At 42.2% G+C, this 15,507-nt stretch overlaps 2 protein-coding genes across 16 annotated transcripts in view; one reads left to right on the plus strand and one right to left on the minus strand.

Annotated features, from left to right (window-relative positions):
• OSBPL9 (oxysterol binding protein like 9) overlaps positions 1 to 11,762 on the plus strand; it is a 108,974-nt gene extending 97,212 nt beyond the window's left edge. For all 15 annotated transcript variants that reach the window (XM_019625949.1, XM_019625945.1, XM_019625948.1 and 12 more), the window contains 10 exons: positions 458 to 543; positions 2,719 to 2,890; positions 3,726 to 3,810; positions 4,544 to 4,654; positions 4,929 to 4,992; positions 5,111 to 5,251; positions 8,310 to 8,388; positions 9,191 to 9,282; positions 10,669 to 10,804; positions 11,064 to 11,762. In XM_019625949.1, coding sequence (XP_019481494.1) covers positions 458 to 543; positions 2,719 to 2,890; positions 3,726 to 3,810; positions 4,544 to 4,654; positions 4,929 to 4,992; positions 5,111 to 5,251; positions 8,310 to 8,388; positions 9,191 to 9,282; positions 10,669 to 10,804; positions 11,064 to 11,138 — 1,041 coding nt within the window. In that variant the 3' untranslated portion in view covers positions 11,139 to 11,762. The remainder of the gene's footprint in view (positions 1 to 457; positions 544 to 2,718; positions 2,891 to 3,725; positions 3,811 to 4,543; positions 4,655 to 4,928; positions 4,993 to 5,110; positions 5,252 to 8,309; positions 8,389 to 9,190; positions 9,283 to 10,668; positions 10,805 to 11,063) is intronic.
• Positions 11,763 to 12,109: 347 nt separating this feature from the next.
• Positions 12,110 to 15,507, minus strand: part of NRDC (nardilysin convertase) — a 67,934-nt gene continuing 64,536 nt past the window's right edge. The window contains exons 26-31 of the mRNA XM_019625935.1: positions 15,382 to 15,434; positions 14,888 to 14,971; positions 14,251 to 14,341; positions 13,850 to 13,966; positions 12,869 to 12,958; positions 12,110 to 12,713 (exon numbers count right to left, since the gene is read on the minus strand). Coding sequence (XP_019481480.1) covers positions 12,516 to 12,713; positions 12,869 to 12,958; positions 13,850 to 13,966; positions 14,251 to 14,341; positions 14,888 to 14,971; positions 15,382 to 15,434 — 633 coding nt within the window. The 3' untranslated portion in view covers positions 12,110 to 12,515. The remainder of the gene's footprint in view (positions 12,714 to 12,868; positions 12,959 to 13,849; positions 13,967 to 14,250; positions 14,342 to 14,887; positions 14,972 to 15,381; positions 15,435 to 15,507) is intronic.

Raw genomic sequence — 15,507 nt, forward strand, 5'->3', positions numbered from 1 at the left:
TTCCACATAATAACAGTGCAGTGAGGAAATTTGTCACCCTCTTTGAGCTGCATTTTTCTGCACTGTAAAATAGGGATAATAATTTCTCCACAACAGGATTGTTGTACAGTTCAATAAGATAATGTGTATGTAATGCCCCAGCAAGTAGTAGGCATTCCCAAGGTTGCCAGAGTAGTTTGTTGTTGTTACACTGATTCAGGGAGCTAAGGTTGCACAGAGGAAGTGGCATTTGAACATTCAAAATCTCTTCTCTGTTTTTCATCTGCTGGGCAGGGTAATGGGCATTGCTGAATCAGAACAGTTTGGGAAGTAGGTATCAGAAGCATGCCTGGGCAGTACTTGGTGGGTGGTTACCATGATTGGAATGAGTTTTTTTTGTTTGTTTGTCTTTTAGCAGTTCAATCTGTTTTTCCATAGTAGAATTCAATCTCAAGGGTCAAATGTGTATGTTTTTCAGGTAGTTCTTCCAACATTTATTCTTGAAAGAAGATCTCTTTTAGAAATGTATGCAGACTTTTTTGCGCATCCGGACCTGTTTGTGAGGTATATGACTGAACACAGTAGTTTCCAATTTTTAAAGATTTTACAAAATAGCTTTCTGCCTTTATAGGATAGATGGATTTTCCATTTTGCCTTTTAAACATTTCTGGGGGAAAGTGTCATTGAATAGTTTGTTTATATTAGATGCCTATCTGGTTTCCGTAGGTTATATAGTGGTGATGTTAGGCAACCAAACATTTAAAAAATCATTGAAACATTTAAAAAAAATCTTAAGAGCTCATTAATAAGTAGCCAGTATTTATAGAGCTAAATTCAGGGATTAGTAATCAACTGTTAAATTATTTACACTATATCCTGATGAAGTTCAGTTAACTAAGCTCAGCGAACCTTTCTAAAGCACTCATTGTTTCCCAGACACTTCTATGAGCTGGAGAAAGAAAAAGTCTCAGTGTCTGCCCTTGAGGCGCTTAACAGTCTAGTTTCCAGATTACAGACTGATTCATAAATTTTAAATGTTACACTTGCAATATTAGACGTATGTACAAAGGACAGAAGTCATCTAAAGGTGGGATTGATTTATAAGGAGATGAGTTCACATTGCTTTTCAGTGGTAGCAGGAAATTTTTCTTTGCAAGGAGATGTCCTAATCTGTCTTTGGTTGCATTCCTTGCCTTGGACTATGGTTTACTAAGGCCAGATACAAATCACTGAGGTTTCACAGTGGGTGGGCACATTTCCTTCTTGAGGAAGATTTAAGAGAACCATTTAACCAATTCCCAAAGGGAAGAATTTCAGTTAATATAGCATTGTTTAAATTAATACATAATTAAACACATAAAATGTAAACATACATTGGTAATGTGTAAGTAAAGATGCAGAGTACCAGTTATTCATTAGATATAGAGTTGCGATTTAAGGATAGTTTTTATTTATGAGAATTTAAACTTTGAGGTCCCTTAGGGGAACCACTTAAAAATACAGAGAAGTACAGCTAAAAAGCCAATAGATAAGATTAAATGGAATTCTAAAAATAATTACAAAAAGGAGGAAAAGAGAAATGACGGAACAAGAAACAAAGGGGACAAATAGGAAACAAATACCAAGATGGTAAAGTTAAACACAGCTATATCAATAATGACACTAAATGTAAATAGCATACACACTCCATTTAAGAGAACAGTGATTTTCAGACTGGATAGAAAAGCAAGATCAATCTGTATTTGCAAGCAAGAGATTTTAAATATGAAGACAGACACTGCTTGGTTAAAAGTAAAAGGGTGGACAAAGATTTATCATGCAAAACACTAAGTATAACAGAGCTGGTGTCACTATATTAGTATCAGACAAAGGAGACATTTTTAAGACAAGAAATGTTATCAGAAACAAATTGAGATATTTCATGATAAAGAAGGTCAATTTATCACGAATGCTTCATCCCAAATATGTATGTACCTAATAACAAAGCTTCAAAATGTATGCAGCAAAAATTGAGTAAAGTGAGAAGGTAGGCAAGTGTACAGTCGTGGTTGGAAATTCCTCCCTCAGGAATTAATTGAACAAGTAGCTCTCTGCATGCACTTTGCCCCCACTGCCACCCCCAATCAGTAAGGCTATAGAAGATTCAAACAACATTATCAATCGGCTTGACCCAATTGACCTTTCTAGGCACTACCAAACAATTTGTACAACACACAGTCTTTTAAGTGCATATGGAACGTTCATCAAGATAGACCATATACCGGAAGACTTAGTCAATTTAAAATAATTAAACTAGAGTATATTCTCTGACCATAAAAGAATTACATTAGAAATGACAACACAAATATATGTAGAAAATCTCCAACGTTGGCAGTTAAAACAGTGCACTTACATGAATTTCTGGAACAAGGGAAACTAATCTGTGGTGCTAGAAACAGTGTTTGCCTTGGGTAGGGATTGCTTGGAACAGGGAATGGGAAAACTTGGAGATAATGGAAATGTTCTATACCTTGAATGGATGGTGATTGATTAAACGGATATATACATTTGTCAAATTTATCAAACCAAACACTAAACACGAAGACCAGTGTGTTTAGTTATGTATATTATACCTCAATTTTAAAAAGAAACGTAGAGGTAACTCTTAGCTTGTCTCAGGATGAACCCTACGCAGTGGTGCTGCATCAGCCTGCATCCTGTCAGAAAATAGGACATTAAATTTTGTCTTTCTCCCTTCAGCATTAGTGACCAGAAGGATGCCAGAGACCGAATGGTTCAGGTTGTGAAATGGTACCTCTCAGCCTTTCATGCAGGAAGGAAAGGATCGGTTGCCAAAAAGCCATACAACCCCATTTTGGGCGAGATCTTTCAGTGTCACTGGACATTACCAAATGATACTGAAGAGAGCACAGTGAGTTCTGCACGAGCGTTTTTAATTGTCTGAAGTTGTGTACTGACTCAAGATTTCATTTTATGTGGGGGTCAGAAAACAGTGGTAACGGAAATGATCAGAAGATGCTCACAACTCATAGGACACTGGTTGGCTCAGCATATTTTGAATATACTGAGCAAGGGGAAAGAGTGGCGTGAGATTTAGAAACCAGATCTCACGCAAGGCCTTGTGGGCCATAATGATAATCTTATGGCTTATTGGGATCTCATTTTTGTTTTGAAAAGATTATTTAATGGTTTTATGAAAAATAAGTTGGAAATGGGCAAAAATAGGAGCAAGGAGACCATTGAGAGGCTTTCGCATTATTCCAGGAAAGACATGGTTGATTCGAGCTGTATTTTGGAGTTATAGACGGATTGCGGGAGGGAAGGGAAAGGGGACAACCAGAGATGAATCCTTGCATGTCACCTTCAACAGTTGGTTGGTGCCATTTACTAAAAAGGAAAAGATTGGGTTTGGGGAGGAAAGATCAAGAACTCTGATTAGAAATACAAAGTGTAAGGAGTCTGTGTGAGATGTAAGTGGAACTGTCAAGTTAGGAGTTCGAATTTAAGAGTGGAGTTCAAGGGAGAGATCTAGAATGGAGAGGGGCCCTTTGGAGATTTTCATATATTTAGTTGGCCTTTAAAGCCCTGGGATTAGGTGAAATCATCTGGGAAGACAGCATAGCCAGGGAAGAGTAGGTAACGCAGACCTGAGTCCCAGGGCTCCCAGCATTTAGAGGTTGGTTTGAGGAAGACGACCAGCAAGGAAGACTCAAATAAGTGTAAAACGATGTTGTATTTGCTTGCAGGAGCTAGTTTCAGAAGGACCAGTTCCTGGGGTTTCCAAAAACAGTGTAACGTTTGTGGCTGAGCAGGTTTCCCATCATCCACCCAGTAAGTTCCACAGCGCGTGTGCAACATCCACTTTCAAACTGTCCTGTCTAAAGGGGGTCATGAAAAGCTCCATAGGCGAGGTCACTGTGCTTTCAGCCTAATGGCTGCTGTATCTTCCCAATCCCAAAGGACTGGTTCCTCATGCCTAAGGCACCTTTTCTTTGTATAAGTTCCAAAGACTTTATTAACTTCACTGATTAAATAGGTATTTAAAAAGGAGATTTGGGAAACCAACCTTGAATGCTTCTAGAGTCACCTTACATGTACTGAGCTGTGCTGTAGAGACCTCAGCAACTTGAAGACAGTTTATATAAAGAGATGCAGTTTCTGCACAGTACATTCCTGGCGTGGGGAGAGAATGCATACCCGCAGCATCCTACTGGTTCAGTGCAGTGTAAGCTAGGACGTCCTGGGTGGGCTCAGGTTGCGGCTGCAGCACAAACGTTCTTGCTAACCAGAAGAACACACACACCTTTTGATCGTGGGCCTCCGCAATTGGCCATAGCCTCATGCATGGTTCAGGGAAGTTCCTCCCCGCGTGGCCCTGAATGGTTGCTTGCATTGGGGGCAGCAGGGTATAAAAGGCAGTTGGGTGCCTGCTGGCCTCATTTGAGGCAGTTCTTTGAGGAGGGGTGAAGGACTTTCCACATGGAGCCAGTTTTTTCTCCAGGTTAAGGGAGTTGGAGCAATGGGCATAGCTACATAGTGCACTAACTGAAAACAATTTCTGCAGTTTCAGCCTTCTATGCTGAGTGTTTTAACAAGAAGATACAGTTCAATGCTCATATCTGGACCAAATCAAAGTTCCTCGGGATGTCGATTGGGGTACACAACATAGGGCAGGGTAAGTCTTTGGGCATTGGGTGGACTCCGGTGTTAATAGGAGAATTTTGTGTCATTCTGTCTGGACACTGGTCTAAGTAAGAGGAAATGGCCCCAGAAAGCCACACTGGGTGTCACTGTTGCATGTGAGCATATGTATTAGGGGTGGGAGCAGTGGTGGGATGCAGGATCGGTTTTCCCTAAATTGAATGGGGTATCCTGGAATATCCCTCTGTCAGACACAAAGCATTATGGCCAGTTGACACTAGTCATCAGTTTATCTCTTCTCTCCACAGGCTGTGTCTCATGTCTAGACTATGACGAACATTACATTCTCACATTCCCCAATGGTTATGGAAGGTAAGTAGAGCTGTGTCAATTTCTTCTGCTCAGCAAGCAGCAGCCCCTGCTGTTCCTTAAGCTACACCGCTCTCTTTCCTCTGAATTGTCAGCCTTACGTGAAAACTTGATTTTGCAGGTCTATCCTCACAGTGCCCTGGGTGGAACTAGGTGGAGAATGCAGTATTAATTGTTCTAAAACTGGCTATAGTGCAAATATCGTCTTCCACACTAAACCTTTCTATGGCGGCAAGAAGCACAGAATTACCGCTGAGATTTTGTAGGTATTTTTGTTTTGCTTTTTTGCTTTAGTGCTCTTCTGCTTCTCTGAAATGCTTTTCCTTTTGTTTTGAACTATAAAGTCTGTTAGGAATGGACTATTTTAATGGTTCTGTCTTTGTAAACTTGTTTCACAGCTTGTGTGTCTTGTCTCTTCCTAAAATTCCATTTCCAGGAGACCTAAAACCTGGGTTCAGAACCATCAGAGGTCATTGGCAGGGTTTCCTTTCTAGGAACTTGACTTGCAAATGGGGAACAGAAATGCATCTTCCTAGATCGCCTAGCTAACCCACAAAACCGATTCCTGACTCTGTTGCCAGATTGAACAATGAGCTAGTCCATACAGTAGACTCTGTGACTCCCACTGGAGTGTCTCCAAGTCTTCACAGTCTTTTTTCCTGTGCCTTTCTTGGGAAAAACAGTGACCATCACATCTTGGCTCTGTTCCATGTGACACACTAGGGCAGCGGTTCTCAACCTTCCTAATGCCGCGACCCCTTAATACAGTTCCTCATGTTGTGGTGACCCCCAACCATAAAATTATTTTCGTTGCTACTCTATTACTGTAATTTTGCTACTGTTATGAATCGTAATGTAAATATCTTTTTGTTTTCTGACGGTCTTAGGCGACCCTTGTGAAAGGGTCATTTGACCCCCAAAGGGGTCGCAACCCACAGGTTGAGAACTGCTGCTCTAGGGTCTGATGAAAACAGCTGTGCTGCCTGGGTAACAGTCAGTTGGGTGTGTTCAGAGCCTGCCTGGAAGAGGAAAATCTGCAGGACTTCCTCTGCCCTTAGAGGTCTTTTTGGGAAAGGTGTTGCAGTTGGAAAACACACGACTGGTTAACCAGTTTTTCTGGGAGATAATTTCATTTGGATGACAGAATCAGCATCCAAAAAAATCTCGAGCAGAGTGAGATCATGAACACAAGATGGAGTTTACTAAGGATCAGTATAAAATCCAGAATAGCATTTTAGTCAGAAAATATGGACAGAGCTTAGAAAGCAGCACAAGTCACCTCTATAATGCTACTGCTCCCCCAAAACAGCAGGTGGTAGAAATAGGGTGTTCAGAACAGAGATATGGGTGTGCCTGCTTCTCAGTTCCTCGGAGGTAATCAGACCAACAGGAACTGTGACTCAGCAGAATTTTCCACCAGTCGTACCCGTAAGTAGTAGAAATACTACCCAAAAGCTGTGAGCTAAAGGAGCACTTGGTGGGCTCTTCAAATTAGGGAGTTGAGCATCTGCTGAAGGATGTACTAGCTGAGTGGTTCTCAAACCTTTTGGTCTCTGGACTTCTTTACACTTAAAAATTAACCCCAAAGAGCTTTAGTTTATATTATGTCCATCAATATTCCTCTTACTACATATTAAAACAGATTTTAAAATATTTATGAATGCATTTACAAATGACAATTGCATCATTTGAAAAAAGAAAGAACTTCCCAACACTTTTCTTTAAGAAATTGGTGAGAAGAGGGGCATTGTACATTTTCTGAATTTTGCAAATCTCTAGTAGACAGTCATGCGCTGCATAATTGGTCAACCACAGACAGCATATATGACGGTGGTTCCATAAGATTATAATAGAGCCGAAAAATTCCTGTCACCTAGTGATGTCATAGCCGTTGTAATGTCGTAGCACAACACATCACATTATGTGTTTGTGGTGATGCTGTAAACAAACACACAGCCTATAAACCATAGCACATGCAGTTATGTACAGTACCTAATACATGATAATAAATGACTGTTGCTGGTTTATGTATGTATTATAATTTTTTTTGTTATTTTAGAGTGTACTTTTTCTACTTAATGAAAAAAGTTTGCTATAAGACAGTATGCTGTGTTATGCCAATAGCAGCCTCATACATCTCTTGATTGCATCATTTTCTCGTGTGCTTGATTTAATCTTGTGTTGTTTTGTACAGTAACATGCTATACAGGCTTGTAGCCTATATACCATACAGCCTAGGTGTGCAGTAGACTGTACCATCTAGGTTTGTGTAAGTGGACTCTATGATGTTCGCACAACGAAATCGCTTAATGACCCATTTCCCAGAACATATCCCCATCGTTAAGCAGTGTGTGACTGGAATTACAGAAGATAGCTGGATTCTCCTATCCTACTTGGCAGTTGGTTGGTTGTTACATATTGTATAGCCTTCTGGAAACACTGTACACTTGTGCAAAAACTAAAGTAAAAAAGGCAAATAAAGTTTTAATATTAGGAAAATAGGTTTGACCTAAGAGGGTCATGGGAACCCCCAGGGATTTGAGAGCCACTTACAATGAGTTTCTAAATCTGGGATCCTGCCATTTTTCTTTCCATTTGACCCCCTTCCCCCAAAGCCCCTGAATCATAGAGGAAACTTAAGTTTCAGTCCAGTGATAGCAGCTTCATCCCTCTGCCCTGTGTGTTTTTCTCTTCCTGACCTCAGCCTCCTGCTGTGTTCATGCCTTGCCCCTTCTAACCTCTCCTTTGCTGCGATGCTTATCTTCCCAGATTCCGCACCTGCCATGCGTATCACTGTCATGTCTAAATAGAGGCCTGTTGGAGCTTCTGAGGAAGGGATCCCTGCTCAGGAAAAGATGTCAATACCAAATGACCCAGAGGTCCCTTTCAGCCTGAGGATGAAAACCTGGTCTCTATCGTTATACCTTCAGCAAAACCTTTCCCGACCCTCATCCCAGCAGTTTTGCCCTTGAACTACAGTGCTCACATAAACTCACCATCCAGAATCTCAATGGTGATGTCCCCACTAGGCTGTGAACAGCTGGAGGGCAGGGACCATCCCTAGTCTGCTGTGTCCCCAGCACCGGGCTCTCTTGCTCCTCTCAGACTCACTGTTCATGGGATCTCAGGTTTATTGGCATGCTCTTTAGGGCCCTCATTCTTACAGGTGGCTCTGGGAAATCCAGTGGTGTTAAGCTGCCTTTACCAAAGACTTTACAGTCGCTCTTTTGTGTTCTGCTCTGTGCAGGTGGGCCACCCTGACCAGATTCTTTGGTGCTTTTCAATTTGAGACTAACACAAATGTTTCCTTTTCTATTTAGTTCTCCAAATGACAAGAAGTCTTTTTGTTCAGTTGAAGGGGAATGGAATGGTGTAATGTATGCAAAATACACAACAGGGGTAAGAACCTCTATTTTGCCACTTGTTTTAGGCTACTTTGAGTTGTAGCCTATCCCTTACTCTGGCTTCTTTTATCTGGAAGTTAAACCACCAAGGCCAGCTCTAACGCCATCTCTTCAGGACAGTCCTTCTCCTTTCCCCCTCTTCCATAGCAGTGCAGGAAGTAGAATGACTTTTACTTTCCTCTCTCAAAACACTCCAGAATAATATACGCACATGTAGAAAAATGCTTGGCACATGGTAAGCAGCCAGTAAAGGTTAGCTATATCATGAGAATGTGTGGTATGTTTATAAAATGAAGTGCTAAACTAATTTATATACACAGTGATTTTGTATAAGAAATGTATTGACTGCCTGGCACCAGGGATACAGGAATGAATAAGATAGTCCTTGCCCTCAGGGAACTTGCAGGCAGTACCTATACCGAATTAAGGCAGGAGGAAGGTGGTATGGGATTAACAGGAATCAGTGAACTGGATTTTGGACCTGGAGAATTTGAACTATGAAAAGCACTTCAGGATACTTATAATTAGGATTAGTTGTTTACTGGACTAGCTCTCTGAGAGAGTGGAGCACATAGCCACGTGAAAACAGCTGTTGAATTGAGCCTCCACCAGCATTTAAGACACACAACTTTATTTTAGGCTGAAATCTGCATATGAAACTCATAGTCTTCATGAATATATATGAGATTTGATTATTACCTCTGTTAATTAAAGTCTTCTGGGAAGAGTGGACTCTTCCTCCTAGAACAGTTTGAACAGTAAAACATCCCTACCTACCTATCTCTTCTGTTTTCTAGGAAAATGCAGTTTTTATAGATACCAAGAAGTTGCCTATAATCAAGAAGAAAGTGAGGAAGTTGGAAGATCAGAATGAGTATGAGTCCCGCTGGTAAGGAGATGACGTAACTAGGGCTGTTGAGGCTGTGCTCCCACATTGGCCAGGCTTAGGCACGGGCTGGGTGTTGGGGACGGTACAGCAGAGCCTAATAGCACAGACGCAGTGTGAATGCCTGGCTTCGCGTGGAGTTCAGGCACTTCTGTGTAACCAAGACTGCAAGCTCGCCTCTGCACCTTTCCTGAAACAGGAACTAGCTCCGAGTTGTGAGGACTAAATGAAATGAACATGTAGAATGTGTATGAGGCTTGCTATATAGTAAGTACCCAGTGTGCGCTGGCTTATCACCATCTTTGTGGTTTATAAGAGATGACAGTAAAGTCCCTACTGACATTTGTGTGGTAAAACACCTTCAGGTCTTTTGTTCACAGGAAACTTTTTGTAATTTCATCCCTAAGTATTTCAGTTCATATCTCTAAAATGACTTAAAAAACAAAAAAAACTAACCACAATGTCATTACCATGCTTTAGAAAGTCAGTTTCTTAGTATCTTCGAACGTCTATCTAATTGATACTCAATTTTCAATAGTCTTAAACGTAATTTTTTCCCTTCCCATTTGCCTGATAAAATTGGGATCTTTTAGTGGTTATGAGGAATTATGTACTCAAGTTCTTTGTTTAGCTCATTAGGGGATTTCTTAAGTGAAGTAGGGGGACCTTACAAATCATTACCCTGCTTGTTCTAACTTGTTAATATTCTTCTTGGCCAGACTGCCTGTTGTTACATAAGTGGGAATCTGTAGAAATATATGCTCTGCTGCTCACCACAAGGGGATCTTAGGCATGGCCACTTGTCTAGTCCCTAGGAAGCCTCGCTTGTAGAGTGACATGTTTGGACCAGACTTATCATCTTCCAGACCTTGAGAGGAAGCCAAATCTCTTAAGCCTCTGCAGTGCACCTTTTGACCCTTAGCCTCTATTCACACAGTTTCTCCAAGTTCCCATTGTTAAATCCAAGGCAATGCTTCTGAAGTGGAACTTCTCAGCTCCCCTGATCTAATCCTTCTGATTGATAGTAAAGGACGCTCAAGCCCTAGAGTGGCGAGCTGACACCTCCTAAGTTGCATAGCTGATTAGGTGGAGAGCCAGAAACAGAATACCAGGTCTCGGTTCTCACTGTTCTTTCTCCTCTGTTATATAGCATTTATCCAGCTTTCTGCCCATTCTTTCTTTCTTCCTTTGACAGCCAGCAGTGCAGTCTTCCGTTTTTCTGTTCTTTACTCCAGTGCCTTGGTACCAGACTGTGGACTACAGCACTGAAAGCCATTTGACTTACACTGTAATTGTGCTATATTCAGGGTAACTCTAGACTTTTGTTCCCAAGATTGCTGACTCCTGTGTCCATCTGGTACTTAACGTAGCACCTTGGCTTCTTTTTAGCCTTTGGAAGGATGTCACTTTCAACTTAAAAATCAGGGATATTGATGCAGCAACTGAAGCCAAGCATAGACTTGAAGAAAGACAAAGAGCAGAAGCCCGAGAAAGGAAGGAGAAGGAAATCCAATGGGAGACAAGGGTAAGCTCGCTTTGGGGAGCCTGCCCCCACTCCCAGCTGATACCCCCCTTTACCCCGAGCTGTAACTCACTGGAGCATTTCAGTAAATGCTGAAGGTCCACACTGTTTTAAGTAAGCATGGTGATAACGAGAAGAGCCCATGTCCCTTGCCTGAAATGCATTTCAGTGTAATGGAGAGTGAAGATATAAAATAATAAAAAAGTATGATATAGAAATGTACAGCAAGTGTGTAACAGAATCCTCTCCCTTTCTTTTACAGTTATTTCACGAAGATGGAGAATGTTGGGTTTATGATGAACCATTATTGAAACGTCTTGGTGCTGCCAAGCATTAGGTTGGGAAATGCATAGTTTACACCTGATAACCAGGGCAGTCGGCATAATTAAGCAACAGTCTTCCTTTGGGAGAACCTACTTACTCCCTTTTTATTGCAGTGGTTCCTATCTCAGGGATACTGAACTTTGCGAAGCAGATGAACAATTAAAGCGAGAAAAGCTTCCCTTTTTTCCTCTTTTGTGGCAGTTACAATTTTGACTTCAGTCCTGAGAAAAACTTCAGGTTTTGAAAACAAGATGGTGTGCTCCTTTTCCAATCTCCATGCTTTGAAAAGCATTTATAAATCCCAATCTCAAACTCTGCATTCTAGTACTGCTGTTGAGATATACATCATCTGTCTCCTAGTTCATATACTCTTGGGATATATATACACACACATATATACATATATAATATACCTGATGCCAGAATTTTCATAAATATTCCCTCTACTGTAAATAACAATTCCTGTTTTAGAAAATTAGCGCAATGTATTAAAATCAAGTGTTAGGATAATTTCATGGTCTCACCTACAATAACTTTTATTTTGGAATTCAATTATTAAATTGTATCTATCTCTGGATTACAGTTTAATTATACTCAGTGCTTCTTATGGCTTCATAAAGTAATTTTTCCAACCTTTTTTTAATGTGTTTCTTTAATTTAACAAGTTTATTGTTAAACTTGGAGCCAGTTATTTGGCAACTCTGAGTACAGGAATTAGCTTTTCACAAGGACTCTCCTGAAATAATGGAAGATCCCTTTTCCTTGCCCCCCCCCCACTTACACTTGGTGTTCTGTCTTTAGCCCCCACCGTGCTATTCTCCAAAGTTTTCATTGAACTCTCATACAGCACACATCGGGCTACCGACATTTTATCCAAAAATACTTTATTGCCTTAGATGGTTGGGAAATTTTCATTTTTAGATCTCTACGCCACACTGAAACAAAATGTAATGAAAAGAATGCCACAGCAGTAAATGGCCATTCTGAAGGGCAATACAGAATTATCTTTATTTAAAAATACATTAAAAACACCACCATCATTATCATGATTTAGGTATTAGTATTAGCACCTAACATTTAGGTACTAATAAGACATTGATTATGTAGGGACAGGGTTCTCCATCTGAGAGGACCAGGACAGGACAGGGCTTCTCACACTGCTCCTGTAAGCGCTCTGGTCATACCTGGCCCACCCTGCTGATGTCTGTCTGCCAGCTGCTACGGTAACCCTTGGTTTGTTAGTCACAACAAATGGGGGGTGGGGAGTAAATAGAATTCTGTGATGCCAGTGCAAAAATTTATTGGAAGCCCTAAGGCCTTAGTAGTGTAACTCCAATAAAATGCACATTTAAAAATACACAATGCTTCATTAGGCCATTGAGACTGCAGTTTATTTTACTATTTTATGGTAAGGGAGAAGGTTAAGTGTTGATGTGAAAGCCCTGATATCAGTAATGGGGATGGTAGAATCTGCCAGCAGAGGAGAGGTTGGCAGGTAGGTTAGCTGCATCACTTCACAATAAGAGTTGGAATCCTCACCGCCTGGGGTACCGTCCTCTTCCAGTTCATACTTCCCAAACCCAACAACCTGAAAGAAGCCAAAGACTCAAGGTGAGAAATGTGCCGACCAGATTTGGGCAAAGACCTTTTAGGATCTCTGCTCCCAACCCACACACAGTGAAGGGTAACGGCTAAATGACAGCCCCGGGGAGGCCAGCGCCACAGCTCGTGAACCGCACTCACGTGAACGCTGAGCATTTTACTTCCTGATCCTCTGTGCGCCTTGAACCAGCCGACTAGGTCTGATTTTGAGAATGACTTCAGTGCTTCAATCTTACGGGGGAGGGAAGATAAGAAAGAAAGAAAGCTGTAAAAGACTAGCAATACATTTTCTGGAAAGACAGTTCTTAAACATAACACCCTAGGCAGACTTCCTTGATCTGAGCACACCATTTTATTCTTCAGAATATCAGCTTGCCGCCAACCTTCCAGAGAAGGATAAAAACGAGCATCAGTGACACACTTGTATGTTTCATAGCAATGATTGACCCTGGCAGATAAGCACGAAAGGGTAGCAGATGCTGTAATTACAGCTGAGAACTGTACCCGGAACCCAGACTCTAGGGTGCATGCTGAATACTCTAGCATGAGAAAAGACAGTATGGAAACGTGAGGAGCACTTTATCGGCCCTGCTGCCAACGGAAACAAGTGCCTTAAGAGCTGCTCTAAAGCCTCCTGTTAAACCCCGTTGCCTCAGGGTCCTTTGGTAGTACACCACGTAGGGTTATGTTACCAGAGAACACCAGCATGCAGGATACAGAGCTCTTTTTGGCGGGTTTTATTACTTTGAGCTAGAAGTCGTCAAAAGACCCACACCAGGAATCACTAAATCTGGAGGACCAGAAGTTGTAAATTTTCTTTAAATAGCAGAACCCTTTTTTATCTCCACACATTTTGAAGTGAACTTCAATATATAATACAAAACTGGATCTGCTCTGACTGAAATGGGTGGTAGAGGCGGGCAAGGATTAGCACCCTGCTCACTTGGCCCCCTAAGGCCAGTCTAGAAATTTGAGAGTTGACTAATGAAGAAACGAGCAAGTAAACAACCAAACCTGGGTGCGTGCCCCAAGTCTCTTCCACATACACAGATTGGAATTGTGACTCCTATAAACTCCAGAGTCCCTGTCAGGGCAGACTTACTCCCAAAACCGTGTTACTACCTCATGAGCAAGGCGGTCAAAGAGATACTGCTGTGTCACCACTTCGTTCCAGTTCCTGTCCACCTCCTCCCCCAGGTGGGTATCCTCACACTCCTTCAGCTTGATCAGAGCGGTGACCTGTCAACCACCAAAAAGAGAGAGCTTCAGGCACAGCATCACCAGTTCCCCCAGGGCGCACTTGGCCCTGTCCAGTCTGGTTTGCGATGGACATGCTATGGCCCCTTCACTTGGGACCTGCCAGCATGATGGAGAGGGATGAACCTAGGAAGAAGACGTCATGGTCAGATTAAGGTGGGGCTACAATGCTCAAAAAACCTGGCCGCACACAGCACTGCTGTCTAGTTGTCTTGAGGCCCTGTGTGGGCCAAGGAACAAAAGACCAGGCCAGCTCGGTCAGTCACCTGGGTGTTGAATGCGTCCTCAGTGAGGTTCTCGATCTTTTCCTCAAAGCTAGAAAGAAACTCTTCTATCTTCTTATCAACAACTTCAGAGCTGAAACAAAACATCTTCAATTAAAAGTCATCAGAGACCTGGTCTCAAGGCGAAAGAGAATTAGGGCTAAGGCGTATTTCCAGGAAAGAGGCTGACGTGTTTTCTCCCCAGCCCTCAGTACTCTCCCCTAAACTGAGGGAGGGGAGAGAACCCTGCCTCCAGCCCGTTTTCCTGCTTTCATCAATCATACTGAAGCACTGACAGTCATGCTTGACCGTTTTCAAAGCTGAGAACCAACAAGGCCTTGGACCTTGGTTCCAGCACAACAGCCATGTCAGGCACCTTTGCCTTTCTTGTTCTCAGGTCTGCCTGAAGAGATGAAACATTGGCAAGCCCTGTATAATAACCACAGGACTTAGTCAAACCCTACTAGAACCATAGGAACCATTTGATCGGTCCTGGATCCGGCCACCTGTCAATAGCCACTCCCCAGCCCAACCCCCTGCAGCTGTGCCAAGCCCTATTTGGTCAGTGTGGCCTGAGGTTTAAGGAAGTGCCTGTAGCCACTATCCATGCCAAGAATAATAGTTGGACCCATCTACTCACTTGTATTTGGTTGCTTGAGTCCCCACGGTAACAGAGAATCCTAGAATCCCAGATGTGTTCCTACAGGTAGGGTAGACATGGTACCTACGGCCAAAGCGAAAACTTTTATGAGCTCAGGTGATCACCTGGTTCCTGCCCTCGGAAGCACCAGAGATGAGGGAAGGGTTTCTACATATCTTTATTGGGCCTGGAGGTCCTCAAAGGCGATCCATAAATGTGTTATGCTTCTATTTCATTCTCAGGTTAGGGTGTCCACCCCTCTCCTGAACTGAGGAGACCACAAGCTAGCTTTTTCTCTTTGGCTAATCTTGAAACTTGACCAAGCTGAAAACGTGATCATAGTCCAAGATGCAAATCCCAGAAGTTTTGACCAGTAAGTATGGAAAGACCAAAGGGCTCTGCGAGACTGCTCAGTCCAGATATCTAACAAACCTCAGCTGCAAAATAAGCCCCAGACCCTTATTTGAGCTCAGTGCTCTTGCCTGTAGACTTACCCAAGGGTCTGCTTGGTTCGAAGGAAGTCAAAACAAGGCTCTTCCATGTGCATCTGTAATTCAACATACTACCCATCAGCCCAAATCCTCCTCGCAGAGAAACCTCAATTTCTTTCCCCCGAAGTC

Source organism: Hipposideros armiger, unplaced genomic scaffold (genome assembly GCF_001890085.2).
Source record: "Hipposideros armiger isolate ML-2016 unplaced genomic scaffold, ASM189008v1 scaffold_646, whole genome shotgun sequence".
Classification (NCBI taxonomy): domain Eukaryota; kingdom Metazoa; phylum Chordata; class Mammalia; order Chiroptera; family Hipposideridae; genus Hipposideros; species Hipposideros armiger.